The 16,381-nt window shown below is 36.9% G+C and overlaps 1 protein-coding gene across 1 annotated transcript; it reads right to left on the bottom strand.

The window, feature by feature from the left end:
* Nucleotides 1-14,628: 14,628 nt before the first annotated feature.
* On the bottom strand, nucleotides 14,629-15,694 carry LOC110098911 (RING-H2 finger protein ATL16-like). Its single transcript, XM_020825863.2, has one exon. It carries the CDS (start codon nucleotides 15,438-15,440, stop codon nucleotides 14,649-14,651), a length of 792 nt encoding a protein of 263 aa, XP_020681522.1. The 5' UTR covers nucleotides 15,441-15,694; the 3' UTR covers nucleotides 14,629-14,648.
* Nucleotides 15,695-16,381: the final 687 nt, after the last annotated feature.

The raw sequence follows: 16,381 nt of genomic DNA, 5'->3' as shown, positions 1-16,381 counted from the left end.
TTCTATGAGAATATATTAAGATTAATCTTTTAAATAATTTAAAATTATATTACATAACAAATTCCTATTTAGATGTTATGACAGAATTTTGCTAAAGAAAATTAAAAGGCAATATGGTCAACGAAGGGAAATAACACGTGGGTCAAAATTGGGTGCCCGTGGGGCATTCAAGATTTTTCAAACGGGCTTTTAGCTTCGAGGAAGCTTCTAATTTCCAGCTTCCATGGGTCGGAATAGGGGTGTTAAAAGTGGGCATGACATGAATTTGGATTCGGGTCAACTCATTTGTCATACGGGTCGGGTTTGTATTTGAACTTCCTATCTGTTTATAAAATCGAGTTGGTTTTGACCCGAAAACCCAAAATCAACCTGAACTGACCCAAGTCACTCAGACTCCGCCAGTCCGCTGCTTGCAGCATGACCGATTCGGGTCCGTCGACTCCGCTCTAGTCCCATGCCGGACTCTATCTCACATCGATCATGCGTTGAACATCGCAGCAGCACAGCCTCGACGTCCGAGCTCCACCCTCGATCATGCGGCCGTGCGAGCCCGAAATCTCTGAGCTTTCCATTGAACTCAGCGTCGAGGAGGACATTGCTTGCTTCGACGTCTCAATGAATAACGACATGTTCCCATTCCACGTGAAGGTAGAGAAGACCAGTGGTGATGCCGCGGATAATTTTAAACCTTTGGCTCTATTTAATAGATTGTTGAGGTCGGTCGAAGATGTGTTTCTTGAGGTTGTTGTTCGTCATGTAGTCATACACGAGGAGGAGCTCTCCTCGTCGGCAGCAGCAGCCCAGGAGTTGCACTAGGTTTTGGTGTCGAAGCCTATCGATGCTTGCAAACTCTATAATGAATTCCTTCATCCCCCGCCTAAAATCATGGGAGATTCTTTTCACCGCCATCTAAAGTTTTGATTTTGGTAGCTTCCCTTTGTAGACTCCACCAAGCCTCCATTGCCCAAGAGGTTCTCGTCGCTGAAGCCATTGGGTGGCTTGGTAAAGAACTCTGTACGAGAAAACGATATATTCGCTTCGCCTTCGTCTAACTTCTTTCACCCAATTCTTTTTCGTTTACACATAGAGAGACGAGAAAGATGAGAAAAATTAAGTCATTTTACAAAAATACATTCATAAAATGTTTTATAAAATATGTACTAAAAGTTTTATGATAATAGAAAAAAAAAAAATTTTTTTCAGTATCATATGAATATCTCATATATACAAATATTATAAGAATAGGTCAAAGGTGACCATACTTTGAAAGGGAAAAAATTATAGGGTTTGAACCTTATTTTGAGATTTCACAAAGTTTAGTGATCTAAAAGGTTTAACGTGTCGGATTCAGATTCGACACAAAATTAAACAAATCTGAATTCAATTGACACGAACCCAACCTATGATGACATGAACCAAGAGAAAAATATTACTTCCTACATGTATAAAAGTTTAAATTCTTGCCTGAGAAGAGTCGCATGAAATGAAAAATGCACGTGTTTTTTATTTAGAATTTTTTAATGCAAATTAATTAGTTTATTCGGAGAAATAAAATGAGATATAATAGATATTTAAAAAATTTACTCATTAAATAATTAAAAAAAAAAGGTAGACTAAAAAAACGTGAATACCTAATCCATCCAAAATTTACTCTGTTAAATTTTAATATTTTTTAATTGCATTAATTATGAATGACCTAAACAATCCAATCCAAAGCCAATTTGAAAGATTTGGGTTTTGATTGAACATAATAATTTTGGCAGCGGGTTAAGGTTCGAAATCTAGACCCAAAAAATTTTCAAGTTTCGTTTGGGTTGACCCAAAGAAATGAAATTAATCCGAAGCTTATTTGATAGATTCAAAGCCTAAATTGAATAACCAAATTATATTAAAATATGGCATGCTTATAGTGAAATCGAGCAGCTCAGACAAAATCAACGAGCCCAAGATCGTTGAATTAATTTTAACATTGTTAAGGCACTCAAACAATAGAAAAACACTCTATGATTGGGGGAATCAAGACGGGCCTTTCGATGGAGCACTTCGAACCTGACCCGGATCTTCTCTATATTTACGCGGAGTGTTACTCATGAAAATCTATAAATAGACCTCACTCTCTACATGAAATGGACCTTTGGCTTGAGATTAGAAAGAGTTTTGAGTCTTCAAGAGCTCCAACACCACCGTCGACGAACCGTCATAGACTATCGTCGAACTTCTACTTGGTCGTCGACCGCCGCTGGACTTCGACCTAACCTCAGTCGGACACCGCCCAGCCGCCGACGAACTTCCACTTAGCCTCTGATCGCCGCCAGACTTCAACCCGACCTTTGTCAGACCACCGCCCGACTGCTAACTACCGCCGGACTTCCACCCAGTTGTTGACTGCTGTCGGACTTCTATCCGATAGCTGACCGATACCGGACTTCAGCCCAACCTTCGTCGGACCACAGACCGCTGTCAGACCTCATCCGTTCCCGACCAAAGTCGAACCACTGCCTGGCCGTCGTACATTCATCCAACCATCGTCAGATCATTCCCCGTCTATCAAACGTCTAGCCGAATGTCGTCGGACTTCCGCACGATCGTCGCCAGACCTTTACCCAATTCTTCAAACTATTGTAATTCGACCATCTCAAAGTCAATGGATGGGTCAACCTTTGTAATTCACACTAATTTAGTGAAATCTTTTCACATGAGAGATGCCCTGTTGTTTTCGCTCTTCATGTTTTCCACTTAAAAAAGATCTAGTGTTTTACTTCTCTCTCTATGTTTACGTGCTAAATATCCCGTACATCACTAAGACGAAAAGTTTACTCACTCTACCATCATAAATATTCTAGCCCGCAACAAGTATTATTTGGGTTTAAGTTAAACGGGTCTTTTTTTTTTTTAGTTAAACGAGTCATTTTAAGTTAAAATGGACATAATTAGATTACATAGTTTGTATTAATCTAAAATTTTGTATGACTTATAATAAACGTGTAAAAATGGTCAACTCGAGTTAAATATTTTGATCCCTATAATAAACAGGACATTTTTTAGTTAAATGAGTCGTAATTTGGTTAAATAAGATCGTGTTATCCTAAAAATTTGTACGATATATATAATAAACATAAATTGGTCACAATGTTAAATATTTTGACTTGTATAATAAATAGATTAAATTCGAGTCAAAATTATTCATGTTGGATCAATTCTATATTTTACCCGAACTAAACCCACCAACCCATATTAACACGCCTAATATTAACCAACACATATTATAGATAATAACAATGGAATGTTGACTATTTTTCCCTCTCCCAATTAGATGGCTAAGGCTTCGCTTGGGATGAATTTCTTATTGCTTCTAAAAATAACTTTTTAGAATAAAAAAAATAATTTTTTAACTTAAAAACTGTTTTAAGAAGTAGTAAGAAAGTCGTCCTAAACAAAATCTAATAGTTGTACTTTCTTTAACTAAAAAACTAAAAAATTGCACAACACTCCAACATTAACTTGCAGGGAATTTCGATACGCCATTATGAGATTTGGTTAAGATGTCGCAACCTGCTCATATTAAATCTCCCTAGAAGTTTGGCTAGCTATCCATTGGATCCATCTCTTGGATCATATTCACGAACTTTTATTTGGTCCGGTGTAAGGATGCAGATGAACATTCGGTCGTAGGCAAAATCCCGCCTACACCGAGGTGTACCGAGTTTTTCCAAAAAACTCGGTACACCTCGGTATAGGCGGGATTTTGCCTACGACCGAATGTTTCTCTGCATCCGGTCGGAGGATGTAATAATTGTTCCATATTCACAAGGCGACTATGTTGTGATTGGTTCATATTTATAGTTGTACTTTCTTTAGTTTAGGTTCTTTTAGAGCTTTTCGTGCTACCATTAGTGTCTATAAATATATGATTGATTCTTCACAAAAAATTCATCATGATTGGACATGATCTCGAGGCAAAAATTGAATTGAAAGTTTCAAAAATTAAATATGGGACCATCCAAACTCCGACTTCAACAAACTTTTAGTTGAACTGAATGTCTCGGAAAGACAAACCCAATGACACCAAAATTAGTCAAATCCAAGCTCAAATGAGCCCAAATCAAGGATCCAAAGCATATTTGGAAGGTTCAAGGCATATTATTGATTACCAAACAAATTCCAAATGTGATGCTTATAGTCAAATCGAGCGGCTCGACGAGACAAATCCAACGAGCCTAAGATCGTCAAATGCTGATATCATGAAGCCATTCAAATGATCAATAAATGATTCACGATCAAAGGGATCAATATCAGCCGTTAATTCAAATCACTCCATCTGGATCATGATCCTTCTCATATTTACAAGTCATTCTACTCTAAAAAAATTATAAATAGCCATCATTCTTCTCATGAGAAGGAAGGGAGAAAGGAGGAAGGTAAGGGAAGAATTTGGGAGCTTCATCACCGGCGACCACTGCCGGACTTCCACATGCTCGTTGACCATTGTCGGACTTCCTCTCATTTGTCGACCACAACTAGAGTTCTTCCCGACCACTGTCAGACCTCCACCTGTTCGTTGATCACCAACGGACTTCTAACCGTTCATAGACCTCCGCCAGAGTTCTTCCTGACCGCAATCGAACTTCCACTTGTTCGTCGATCACCAACAGACTTCCAACCGTTCATCGACCTCCGCCTAATTTCTTCCCGACCACCGTCGAACTTCATTATGTTCGTCAATCACCTACAGACTTTCATTCGTCAACGATCATTATAACCTCCATTTCCCACCATCTGTCACCCGCACACTACGGTCCTTTTGACCATCGTCACCCACCGACTACTGTCCTTCTGACCACCATCGCCCACCGACTACAGTCCTTCTGACCATCCTAAACAAATTACAATCCTCCTGACCTCTGTCGTCCGCTGACTATGCTCCTTCCAACCACCATCGCCAACTATGGTCATTCTGACCACAGTCGCTTGACTACGATCTTTTTAACCTCCATCGCCCGACTACGGTCATTTTGACCAACGTCGCTCGCCGACTATGGTCCTTCCGACCTAAATCGCTAACCGACTATGATCCTACTGCCCAAACGAACATATCAACACTGATTCTTCCAACTTCCACCATATAATACACTATATATGATGATTGCTGCATCAAGCCAAGACCTTCCTCTTAAGGAATGGCCTCTTTTGTAATCAATTGCAAACACTAGTGGATCCATTCAAACTAGGTCAAGCCCTGTGGATTATCCCTATTTTTAAGGGACATAAAAATTATGGTGTCTTTTATAAACGCTATAATCATACTATATTATCTTTTTTGTGTGCTCAATCTTCATACAAAGCTAAGACATTAAATTATATTACTCTCTACCTCCGCAAATATTTCAGAACACAACAATGATATAATTTGTAATAAGGTATACATTATAAAAGTAATAATGGATCTTTTCAGAGGATGCTCGATCTTTAAATCAGGAGAAGAGCACCTCTTCTAAGCAATCAAAAGATAATAACCAAAGATAAGCATGCAAAAAAGAAATACCTAATAATAAAGACCTATTGTCCATATTTATAAATAATGATGGCATTTATATGTGTGAAAATGTATTGTCAACTCAAATCAACTCCGAATGATCAATAACTAGAGAAATATGTTAATTATCTTACTATTTAAATATTTTCAAAGAGATAAAATTAAATATGTATAAAAAAATGGGTGGTTTTTAGGGGTGTCAATATTTGAAACGACCCGAAAACCCAACTCGTACCCGACACGGAAATTTCGGGTTCGGGTTAGAGTTTTTGACCCGTTTCAAAAATCGGGTCGGGTTCGGGTTGACCCGGAAACCCGAAAAATGTCCCGGATTGACCCGCTGACCGAGCTGCCCACCGCTGACCCTTCAGCACCCCCCTGTGCGTGAGCCGTGTGACCGAGCTGCCCTACCCCCGCTACGATGCCCAGCTGGCCCGCTGCCCTCTTCCGTGACCGCGTCGCTTCGCATGTCTCCTTTGCGTAGCTTCACCTATCCCGCGAGACCTCTTCGCTTCGCCCGTCCCAAATGACCGTTGTTGCGTCCCACTACCGCCGGACGCCGCTGCCGCGAAGCTGTTCATGGCCTTTCGCGTGTCCCCGGGTCGGGTTGGGTTGACCCGAACCCGAAGCGGGTCGGGTTCGGGTCCGTAGAATCAACCCGTTTTTACAAACAGGTCGGGTTCGAGTTGATCCGAATTGCGTCGGGTCATTTTCGGGTTCGACACGTGACCTAATATTGACACCGCTAGTGGTTTTCCACATGATTCTTGAGAAGAACCAAAAACTGGTTGGCTGGGCTTTTATTGTATTACCTTTTAAAAATCTGAATGGGCCAACAGCTCATGCACGGCTTTTAGATCCAAATAGTTTTGACAACGGGCTTGCTATTTCTGTAGTTAATTATTCAAATTTTGAAAGAGCCCATATAAAAAATCTTAAGGGTTGAGATTATCTGATCAGTTCAACATGATAAGCTATCACCGATTGAATATCAGACAATTTTCGCTATAATCTGTATAACTTCGGATTTCAATGGATATCTAGCCAGAAAATCAGTTTTACTTTTTCTATAATAAATTTAAGCAATAAACATATATTATTTTAAAATATATAACTAACACTTAGAATTATTCTTTTTATATATTAATGAGTACATTTTTCTGTATGCTTACATAACATTTAAATTTTTAAATAACAATAAAATGGTCACTTAACATAGTGAAAGCTTAACATGTCATGGATCATGTCAGTGCTACCATGTGATCCCATTATGACTTCTTTGTCATCAAACTTAACACAACTTCAATTCAATTCCGTCGACATCTTCGCATGTCATCATTCTATTCACCACTTTTAAATGTCATATGTCGCATCGATTAAATTATCAATGAAATCTCAATGCACCAAATGATATCCCATCGTGAGTTGCTCACATCGTCAGTCTCACTAATAGTGATGTATTGTCGCATATTCCAGACTTCTTCGTCTTCTAAGATTTCAATGTTTAATCTAAATTTGTCCACAGGTGATACCCGGGCCTCACTCATAAGAATATATAAGATTGATACGAGAGAGAGATTGATACGAGAGAGAGAGAGAGAGAGAGAGAGAGAGAGAGAGAGATCTAAGTATTGTTTATTAGATTGTTAGTCTGTGTCGAATTTGATTATGTTGACCAATAGGATTGTATTGTTGCTTTAGACCTCAATTCAATTTCTGATTCTCACTGGGGGGTCCTATCATTGCTTGGATTTCGATGCTTTGAACAGGGTGTCGTGTACCCAAGAACCCCGGCACTGTAGAGTTTGTTGGGAGAAACAACAGAGAGCAGAGCACCACAGTACTTTAGATTTGGCATTGTAATGTTGTGTAGTGCCGCAACGTTGTGGGTTTGAGTGCCACAACATCATTAGACGAATCAAGATCAAAGGTTTGAGCACCGCAGCGCTCCAAACTAGCACCGTAGCGCTTCGAGGGGCCATGAACATATTTCTCTCTCGTTTTTCTCAATGTTGGCTTCCCTTGATGTTATTTAACAGACTTTCTTTTTGTTTTGTGTGTGAGAATGGTGTAAGAGAGAAGAGAAGCAAGTAGAGAGTGAGAGAGAAGATATATATATACTTATTTCTCCCAATTTTCATAGTGGATCACTTGGTGTGGTATGGCTCCATGATTTTTTCCGAATTTTAAAACTTTTCACGTTAAATCCTCGTGTCATTTACTTTCCGCTTCATTTTATATTTCCTTGCTTGTTTCGTGGCGTAGTTTGCTTCCACATCCCCCACAGGAGTGCCCATGAATCGATGATCTTAGCCTCCCCTTGAACCTCCTATTTCATAGTAAAAAACATGAGGTTTAACGTTACAAAAAATATGCAGTAAATGAATTTTCTCCATCAAATCAAAGATAATGCACAGTAGTTGCCAGGTAGGCGGGTAGTCTTATCTTCCTTGGAGCCGAGTTGGCCTTCGTGAGTTCTTCATGGTTCAAGAGCGAAAGCAAGCGATTTGGCTTATTGATAAATCCACAGCCTCTCTCTCTCTCTCTCTCTCTCTCTCTCTCTCTCTCTCTCTCTCTCTCTTATATATATATAGTGTTCATCCAAGTGCACGTGCAATAGGCCAGTTGATCTTATTTTATGATTTATAAGCGCAGATCATGTCTGCACAAGAAGATAAATAAACTCTACATAATAATTGCTTCAGACTTGCAATGCTTCAATTCCAAACTATTTCAGATTTTAATAACCATGCAGATTTAAATGAAATTCTACAATATTTGATTTATGGTATTTCGTCACAAAATTTATTTGATCAAATATGAATGTCGATGAAATTATTGAATTAGAAACGTACATAATTAAATTTTGGATTATTCGAACTCTAATTTTAGATGGATAGTTAGACTTAGCGCTTCGATAAGACAAATCCAACAATGCAGAAAAAGTGATTAGATTCGAGTTTAGATGAGTCTACATTAAACACCAAATGTGAAATTAGGAACTTTATGACATTCATTGGAGAATTAAGCGATTAATGAATTTTACGTGCTTATAGCAAAAATAAGGGGATCGATTAGAGGAATCTAATGAGTCAAACATCTCTCAATTATCAGATGATTAACACAAATGCTAAATACCAAGTGATTGAGGGAATCAAAATGAGTTTTATATAGTGTTTTGGAAATGTTGGATAAAATTATCAATAAATTTGTTAGACCGGTCCAGCTGGTCCATACGGAACCTGCTAACGCGTAACAAAGGCGGAACTTCTCTGCCTCCTGTACGGGCAGCTCAAACCACATAGCCAAAAGCTCTGATTAGGAATTATTTAGGAGGAGTTTATGAGGGAAATTTGAATGTAGGGACTGTTTAGATATTTCCTTTTGGATTCTATGCATTAAATAATTTGTTTTTCTAGGGTTAGAGCATCATGAATTTGTGTGAAATTTGATGTCTCTCTTAGGTTTTGGGTTGTAGCGACGCCTACAGATTTGGGAGAGATGGATCTTCTTCTCGAATAGATGATCAATTTTATCTTGGTATTTTCCATTTCCCTTCCATCAAATAATAAAAATTATCTACTGTTTTCATGGTTTTGTGTATTTTTGTGGAGAATTCTCGCTGTTCTCCAAAGAATGATAGAAATTACTTGAGATCTACAAGTGTTTCCTATCAAAATCACTCTAAAAAGTATAAATGAACACTGAAAGGGCACTCGATAATCATCGCTAGCAACTATTCTCACTTGTACATCGTTGTCCGGTCTCCATCCTGTGTCCATCACATCTAAATTGTATCATGTGATCATAGGTGTGCAACCACTATCATCCGATTGTCGTTGCCCAACCACTGTCATCTCTCGACCCACATCACTAGTATATCATTGTATGACCAACATCGTTCGACCTCCATTGCATATGACCAACATCGTTCGACCTCCATTGCACGACAATCATCTTTTGGCAATCATCATCGCCCTCTTATATTTCTCCATCAATCTCTACAGCAATCGTAGAATATCAAGTTACTATTTTCATCTTTATAAACTTGTCTCTAATTGAGCGGAATGATGTACTTTTGTAACATGCATAGCAAGCTCCATTGTTTTTTTTTTTTTTTTTTTTTTTTTTTTTTTGTGGATTGTTCATGTTAAAATCTGTTGTCTCTTGCAGCATTTTTTTTATCTATATATGTTATAAATATGTGTATAAAATTAAGATATTAAATTTTATCACTCAATTACTATGAATTTTCCAGCATGCGATAATTTCTCATAACACATCTCCTTTAATTTAAAATTTTGTGGTTATTTTTTTAGTTTTTAGGAATAATGAGAAGCATAGCTCAATAAATTAAATAAAATAAAACTACAATTATAAAACTGATGCAATTAATAATTTACAACTCAAAAGAAAACATAGAAGAAAAATACAATCATTCACACATTCTTTCTTCTCCTTATGATGTGTTTATTAAACTTGCAGACCATCTTGATCTGTTGGTTGAGAACTTCGGTTATCAACCAAGGGGTTTATAGTTCGAAGCTTGCATATGTGATATGTGTGAGAGCTCAAAAGTCTGAAAAAAATATATCTATTAAACCCCACAAATTTCTTGTAATTATATCTAGAAAAGTTTCTCTCTCCATCTTTAATCATAGACAATTGCTATTTTAGCTTTCGTTTGAGATTGTTTTCTTACTGCTTTCTAAAGTAATTTTTTAGTACAAAAAATTTTTGAATATGAAATTTTTGTATTAAAAATTTGTTTTGAAATACAATAAGAAAGTTATCCCAAACGAAACTTTAATATTCTCAAACAACTGGTAAATATATTTTTTTAAACCATTTATCATATTAGTTGGTGCATTTTCTATTCATGAATTGCTAAAATATCAAAATATCTTTTTTATATGTATAATCCTTACTATTTGTATGCTTGATAGATTGTCATAAGCAACTATGCAAGCAATTTGCTAGTTATTAGAGACAATGTTAGATTCGTTTATAGATTATTAGTTCATATTGAAGTTGCTAGGTTGAATAGTACTATCAATGGTTTTTATATTTATTTTATTGATTTAAATTATCATTTATATTCTTTGCAACTACATCAATAAGTACAATACCTTTGAAAATAAGGCATCTAGATTGGTTGAGCAAGATTTTCTCAAGACACCAAAAAGTATAACCAAGAAATCTCAAATAGCGAAATTCAAAAAATTGAGGAGTTATAATCTTCCAAAATCTATCCTTCTAGTTGATCTTCCATATGTTATAAGCTAGACAAGACTCTAAAGATATCAGTAAATGAAATATGGATTCCTTTTTTATCCTTAGAGTCAAAATTCATAAAAATTATTAGGTGCGGAGTGTGCACCGTCCGCACAAGCACTGGGTACCTAGCAGTACCCAGTGCGGGTACCACTAAGTATCCAATGCTTGTGCTAACGGTTCTCCGCATCTGCATTCCGCACCTAATAATCTCTCCAAAATTCAAGGGGCAAAAATAGTATTTTTTTTTTTTTTTGGGGGCAAAAATAGTTCAACTTGCACAAAAGAACCCACCCTTTCTTGAATATTATAGTCCTTCCACTCCTCATTGCCTCCCCTCAAGTGAAGGAAAGCAGCTTCCCCTTCCACATGCAAAGCCCATACCTCATTGTCTCTTCTTCATGCAGTTATGCAAGCTTGAAGACAAGCATATTGTAAATGGGTCCCACTCAAACAACTCTTCTACTTATATGCATTTATTAATTACAACATTAATTATCTTTACATGGATCAGAGCAAAAAAATTTATGAGGAAATAATTGTTTTTATATATATCATTTAACTTTAATAGAAATTTAATCATTTTTAAGTCCATCATAATATAATTTATATTAGAATATTCTAACATAATTTTTTTCATCATTTTTAATAAATAGTAATAAGAAAAGAGACTTCTATGGTCTAAAGTCTATATATGTCATCACATTAGATTTTACTCATCTATAAAAAAAATTATGAAAATAAGATAGACATATAGGAGAAAAATGATCTCAAATTGAATTTGAAATAAGATTTGAGTCTATAAATTACTCGTCGTGACTTTTACCCTAGAAAAGATTAGAGAGAGCTCCGAATAAATTTCTACTTGATTCGGTGCATTGAATTACAATGAAAAATGTTTAAGTCGGGATATTATGATTTAAATCTGATTTAGCGAGCCTTAAATTAAATGAATTTATTTTGATATAAATATAAAATAAATAATTAAAATTTATAATTAAGCATATTTTAATATAAGTTTAATATTTTTTAAAATTCACTTTTACCAAATTTGAGTTGTTTTAAATATATATGTTGATAATTATCAATCCTCTAACTTTTTCCGGATGATCAAAATGATCATCAACTATTTAAAAGTCTCATTTTAGCCCATTGACCTTTTAAATAGGGAATTAAATGCTTCCATGGAATGAATAATTTGGTCTTTATTAAAAAAGTCAAGAGACTAAAGTGATACTTTTATCTAATCGAGGACTATTTTGATCATTAGAAAAAAGTTTGGGGACCAATTGGTCTCTCTCTCTCTTAAATTTATTTTTATAAAGTGGGGGTCCGGGTTGAAATGTCCGACCCGTTTGCACAAACGGGTCGGGTTCGGGTTGACCCGTTTAGATCCGGGTCGGGTCGGGTTCGACCCGAACCCGACGGGTTGACCCGAATTGACACCCCTAATTTGAACTATTTTCTTTAAAATTTTGAGTTACTTATGAAAGCATCATTACATATATGAAAATAATTACTAATTGTAATGAAATCAAGCTAAGTTAGTTTAAATCAAATAGATTTAAATCAAATCAAGAGTGCCAATAATACAATTAAAAACCAAACATTATACATTGGAAACAAATTTAAATCAAAATCCTAATGAAAGTTTGAAACTAAGGTTCATTTGGAACAACATTCTTATTATTTTCTAAAGCAAGTTGTTAATGCAAAAAATTTTAATTCAAAAAAAAAATTATACTAAAAAGTTGCTTTATAAAACAGTAAAAAAATTGTCGCAAATGAATCCTAAGCCAAGCAAATCAATTTCTTTTATTTATAGTTTTTTTTAGGCTTCCATAGTGTATACTTTTGTTGGTGGTTGCTCCCAATTTAGTTATTAAATAAATTTATGATGAAAAGTTTACATAAAAAAATTCTAACAAAAATTTATTATGTATGAAATCTAAATGTGTTGAGCAGTTTAGTTATTATGTTGTCTCGGACCTTAAAGTTTGACATGTTTACTGGGGGGGATGGGTACCCCCTTTCTTGTGTTTGGGTGCGAACCCAAAATTTTTTTTTTTTTCCGTACAACACTGCAGCGTAATGTACCCAAGCGTCTCGACACTGCATTCCCGGGCGCCCCAATATTGTATGACTAAGAGTAGAGTGCCTCCGCAGTGGAATAAATAATGCACTACAGTGGTGCAAAATAGTGGCTTCAACACCGCAGCGCTTCAACGTCGCAGCACCCCAAACTGACTGCTTGTGTTTGGGTGTGAACTCGAATTTTTTTCCGTACAACACTACGTACGACGTAATGTACCCGAGCGTCTCGGCACTACATTCCCAAGCGCCCCAACGCTGAACGACTAAGAGTAGAGCACCTCCGCAGTGGAATAAATACTGCACTACAGTGGTGCAAAATAGTGGCTTCAACACCGCAGCACCCCAAACTGGCACTATAGTTTTGCGAGATGGATTGGACAGTTTTTTCTGAAGGATTTCGTCCCTTCGGATTCTTTTACTTGGTTTTCTCTTGTATTTTGAGTGTGTAAAAATTGAACATTATGCATGTGAGAAGAGATCAAAGCAAGGAGTGAGAGAGAAGGAAGAAAGATATTTATTTATTTCTCTCAATTTTTATAGTCGATTTCTTGGTGTTGTGTTGTTATGTTGTTTTTTTTTTTCCTTATTTTGATTTTTTTTCACATTAAACCATGATGCCCTTTACTTTTACACTGTCAGTAACTTAAAATAATATCATTTTAAATTTAGAAAAAAAAAACACTCCATAAAAGATTTTTTTCTTTTAACCATTAAACAAACAAAGCTCATAATTGTGGGTTTGAAAGTCAACCCTATCATTGAAAGTCAACCCTATCATTGAAAATCTTTCGCTAGAAGTTCTTAAAATTAGGCCAATTCGTGAAAGTATTACTTCGCTATCACCCTTTTTTTATAGCCCCTAATAAGAAGCCCTATCAACCAATCATAATTTGGTAGTACTTTTAGAATCAAGAGCATCCTTTCTTTTCTTCACTTGAATCATCTTCGATTGTTCCTACAATCTAGTCCAATCTTCTTTATGTGTGCTCGTGCTCGGGTTAGAAGTTTTTTGAGAAATGTTTAGTTATGTTATTAAGGCTTCATTTAGGATAACTTTTTTATTACTTTTTAAAGTAAATTTTTAGCATAAAAATTAAATTTTTTATATTAAAAAGTTACTTTAACAAAAAAAAATGTTCCAAACGAAGCCTAAATTTTTTTCTTCAAGTTCTTAAAGCTAGGCCAATTCGCCTTAGAATTACTTCCCTATCGACTTTTTATTTACACCCTTTGACAAGAAGTCCTATCAGGCAATCATGATTTGATAGTATCCAGATCAGAAATTAGGAGCAATCTCTCTTTTCTTTCTTTTTTTTTTTTTTAGTTGAAGCGGCCTCAATTATTCCTATAATCTAGTACAATCATTTTTTAACTCTTTTTTTTTTAGTTTTTTTTTTCTATGACAAAAAAAAATTAACTACCTTACCATTTTTGCCAAATATTAAGCAATTTGGTTATCATTTTTCATATTTCATCTTAGACAAATTTTCTAATTACATCACCTGAAAAAAAAAAGCTACTCCAATAAATAAAATTAGAAATTACATTTGCGTCAAGGAATGAGTATAGCTTCATCTAAATGTAAATTAGCATATTGCTGTGAAGAAAGGAAAAAAAAAAAAACGAAGAAAATCAGAAACCACAGCAAAATTTCATCTGCTCAAACCAGATCAAGCAGCCGCCTTTACCCTTTTCCCTCTTTAATTTCTCTTCCTTTTTTCCTTCTTCCTTCTTCCTTCTCTCCATTTCATAAAACATCGATATCCACTGGCTGTACGGCGCTCCTCGAGCTCCGGCCGAGTTGTACGAAGGGAAAGAACGGCCGCCGTACTCTCCCGCTTCCTCCTCCGCCGCTGTTACTACTCTCTTCACCATAAACCAAATTCGGATTCATTCGAAGAGTTTCCTGAACTGAAACGTAGAGCTGGGGATCACAGGAGGAATCCAAAGACAACGATCTTCTCAATGGCTGAACCGCAAAGAACTCGTCTTTATCTCTCCTAACCTCAATGCACTCATCTCCCATGCTAACCGCGTGCACTAACCTCCGTCTCTGATTCCTTATCACCTCCTCGCTCACCTCAATAACCACGCTTTGAATCGGAGTGATGTGGTGATCCGCCGAAGGAGGAAACGGATTCGAGATGCGAGAGCGGCATAGAGGGCAGCTGGTATTAGACTGGAGCCACGCGTCGATGCAGTCGATGTGGAAGGCGTGAGAGCAGTCGGGGAGGAGGCGGAGGCGCTCGCCGGAGCGGAAATCCGATAGGCAGACGGCGCATTCGGCAGGGGTGTAGAAGGGGATGGAGGAGTAGCGGAAAGATGGGATGGAGCGGATGGCGGCGGGATCGAGACCGGTGGATTCGGCGGCGGTGGAGGAAGGGAAGCTGTGGCGGCGGGAGGTGGAGAAGAGGTGGTGGAGGAGGTCGGAAGAATGCCAGTTGAGGCAGCATTTGATGACGAAGATGTAGTAGGTGAGGAGGAATATGGCGGTGGTGAGAATTCCTAAAATCGAGATGGCAACGATTGGCAAGCTCATGGTGGAAGAAGAGTACAGTGAATAAGCGGCGGCAGCGGCCGCGGTGGCGGCGGTGGACGAAAGAGGAAAGGAAATGGTTGCCGGAGAAAAAAATAGAGATTTTTATGATTATGTAAGGTAATTAATGACAGGGGAGAAGGGAAACAGGGAGGTTGAGAAAGCTTGAAGAAAGCCAGCTAGGATGGAGTTGTATTTAAGGAGGGAAATCGCGGTGAAGAAATCACTTTACTTCCAATTTGTTACGCGGCATGTTTCACAGAGTAGAGGAAGAAACCTTTGCTATGTGTAGGGGCGTCAATATTTAATCCGAACTAAAAATTCGATTTGCAAAATTTCGGGTACCCGAACTCGAACCAGGTCAGATTCGGGTTGACCCGGAAATCCTAAATCAACCCGATTTGACCCGTTTTTAATTAATTTAGGAGGGTTTTAATGGATTTTTATGAAATAAGTAAACGATATTTCAAAAAATTATAAACATTACTGCTCAAATTAAATTAATATTGATTTACTTTAAATTAATTGAAGTAAATCTTACCTTAATTTGATTTAGATTTAAATAAATTGAATTAAATAAAAAAATTTAATAAAATATACCCGAATCGGGTCGTGTTCGGATTGACCCAGACCCGAAGCGGGTCGGGTTCGAGTTCGGAAAACTGACCCGGGTTCGAGTCGGGTTGAACAGTGTCGGGTCAATTTCGGGTTAGACCCGAACCCGACCCGTGACCCGGTTTTGACAGCCCTAGCTATGTGGATATACACTTCAAGGAAAAAAAAAGAAAAAAATTTGGTGAGGATTTTAACTCAAAATTTTTTTAAGTAAATTTAATGATGATAAAAGTTAAGTTAATTAACTTTTGGTGAAATTTTGTAACCCAAATTTTCATCCAAAAAAAAAAATTTGTCAGGGGTTTTTTTTAGAGGATTTCCATAAGGAT

Source organism: Dendrobium catenatum, unplaced genomic scaffold, assembly GCF_001605985.2.
Source record: "Dendrobium catenatum unplaced genomic scaffold, ASM160598v2 fragScaff_scaffold_1381, whole genome shotgun sequence".
Taxonomy (NCBI): domain Eukaryota; kingdom Viridiplantae; phylum Streptophyta; class Magnoliopsida; order Asparagales; family Orchidaceae; genus Dendrobium; species Dendrobium catenatum.
This window is presented reverse-complemented; position numbering and strand designations above follow the sequence as displayed.

Excerpts from the sequence above, each read along its gene's own strand:
- LOC110098911 (XM_020825863.2), bottom strand. The coding sequence starts at position 15,440 with ATGAGCTTGCCAATCGTTGCCATCTCGATTTTAGGAATTCTCACCACC.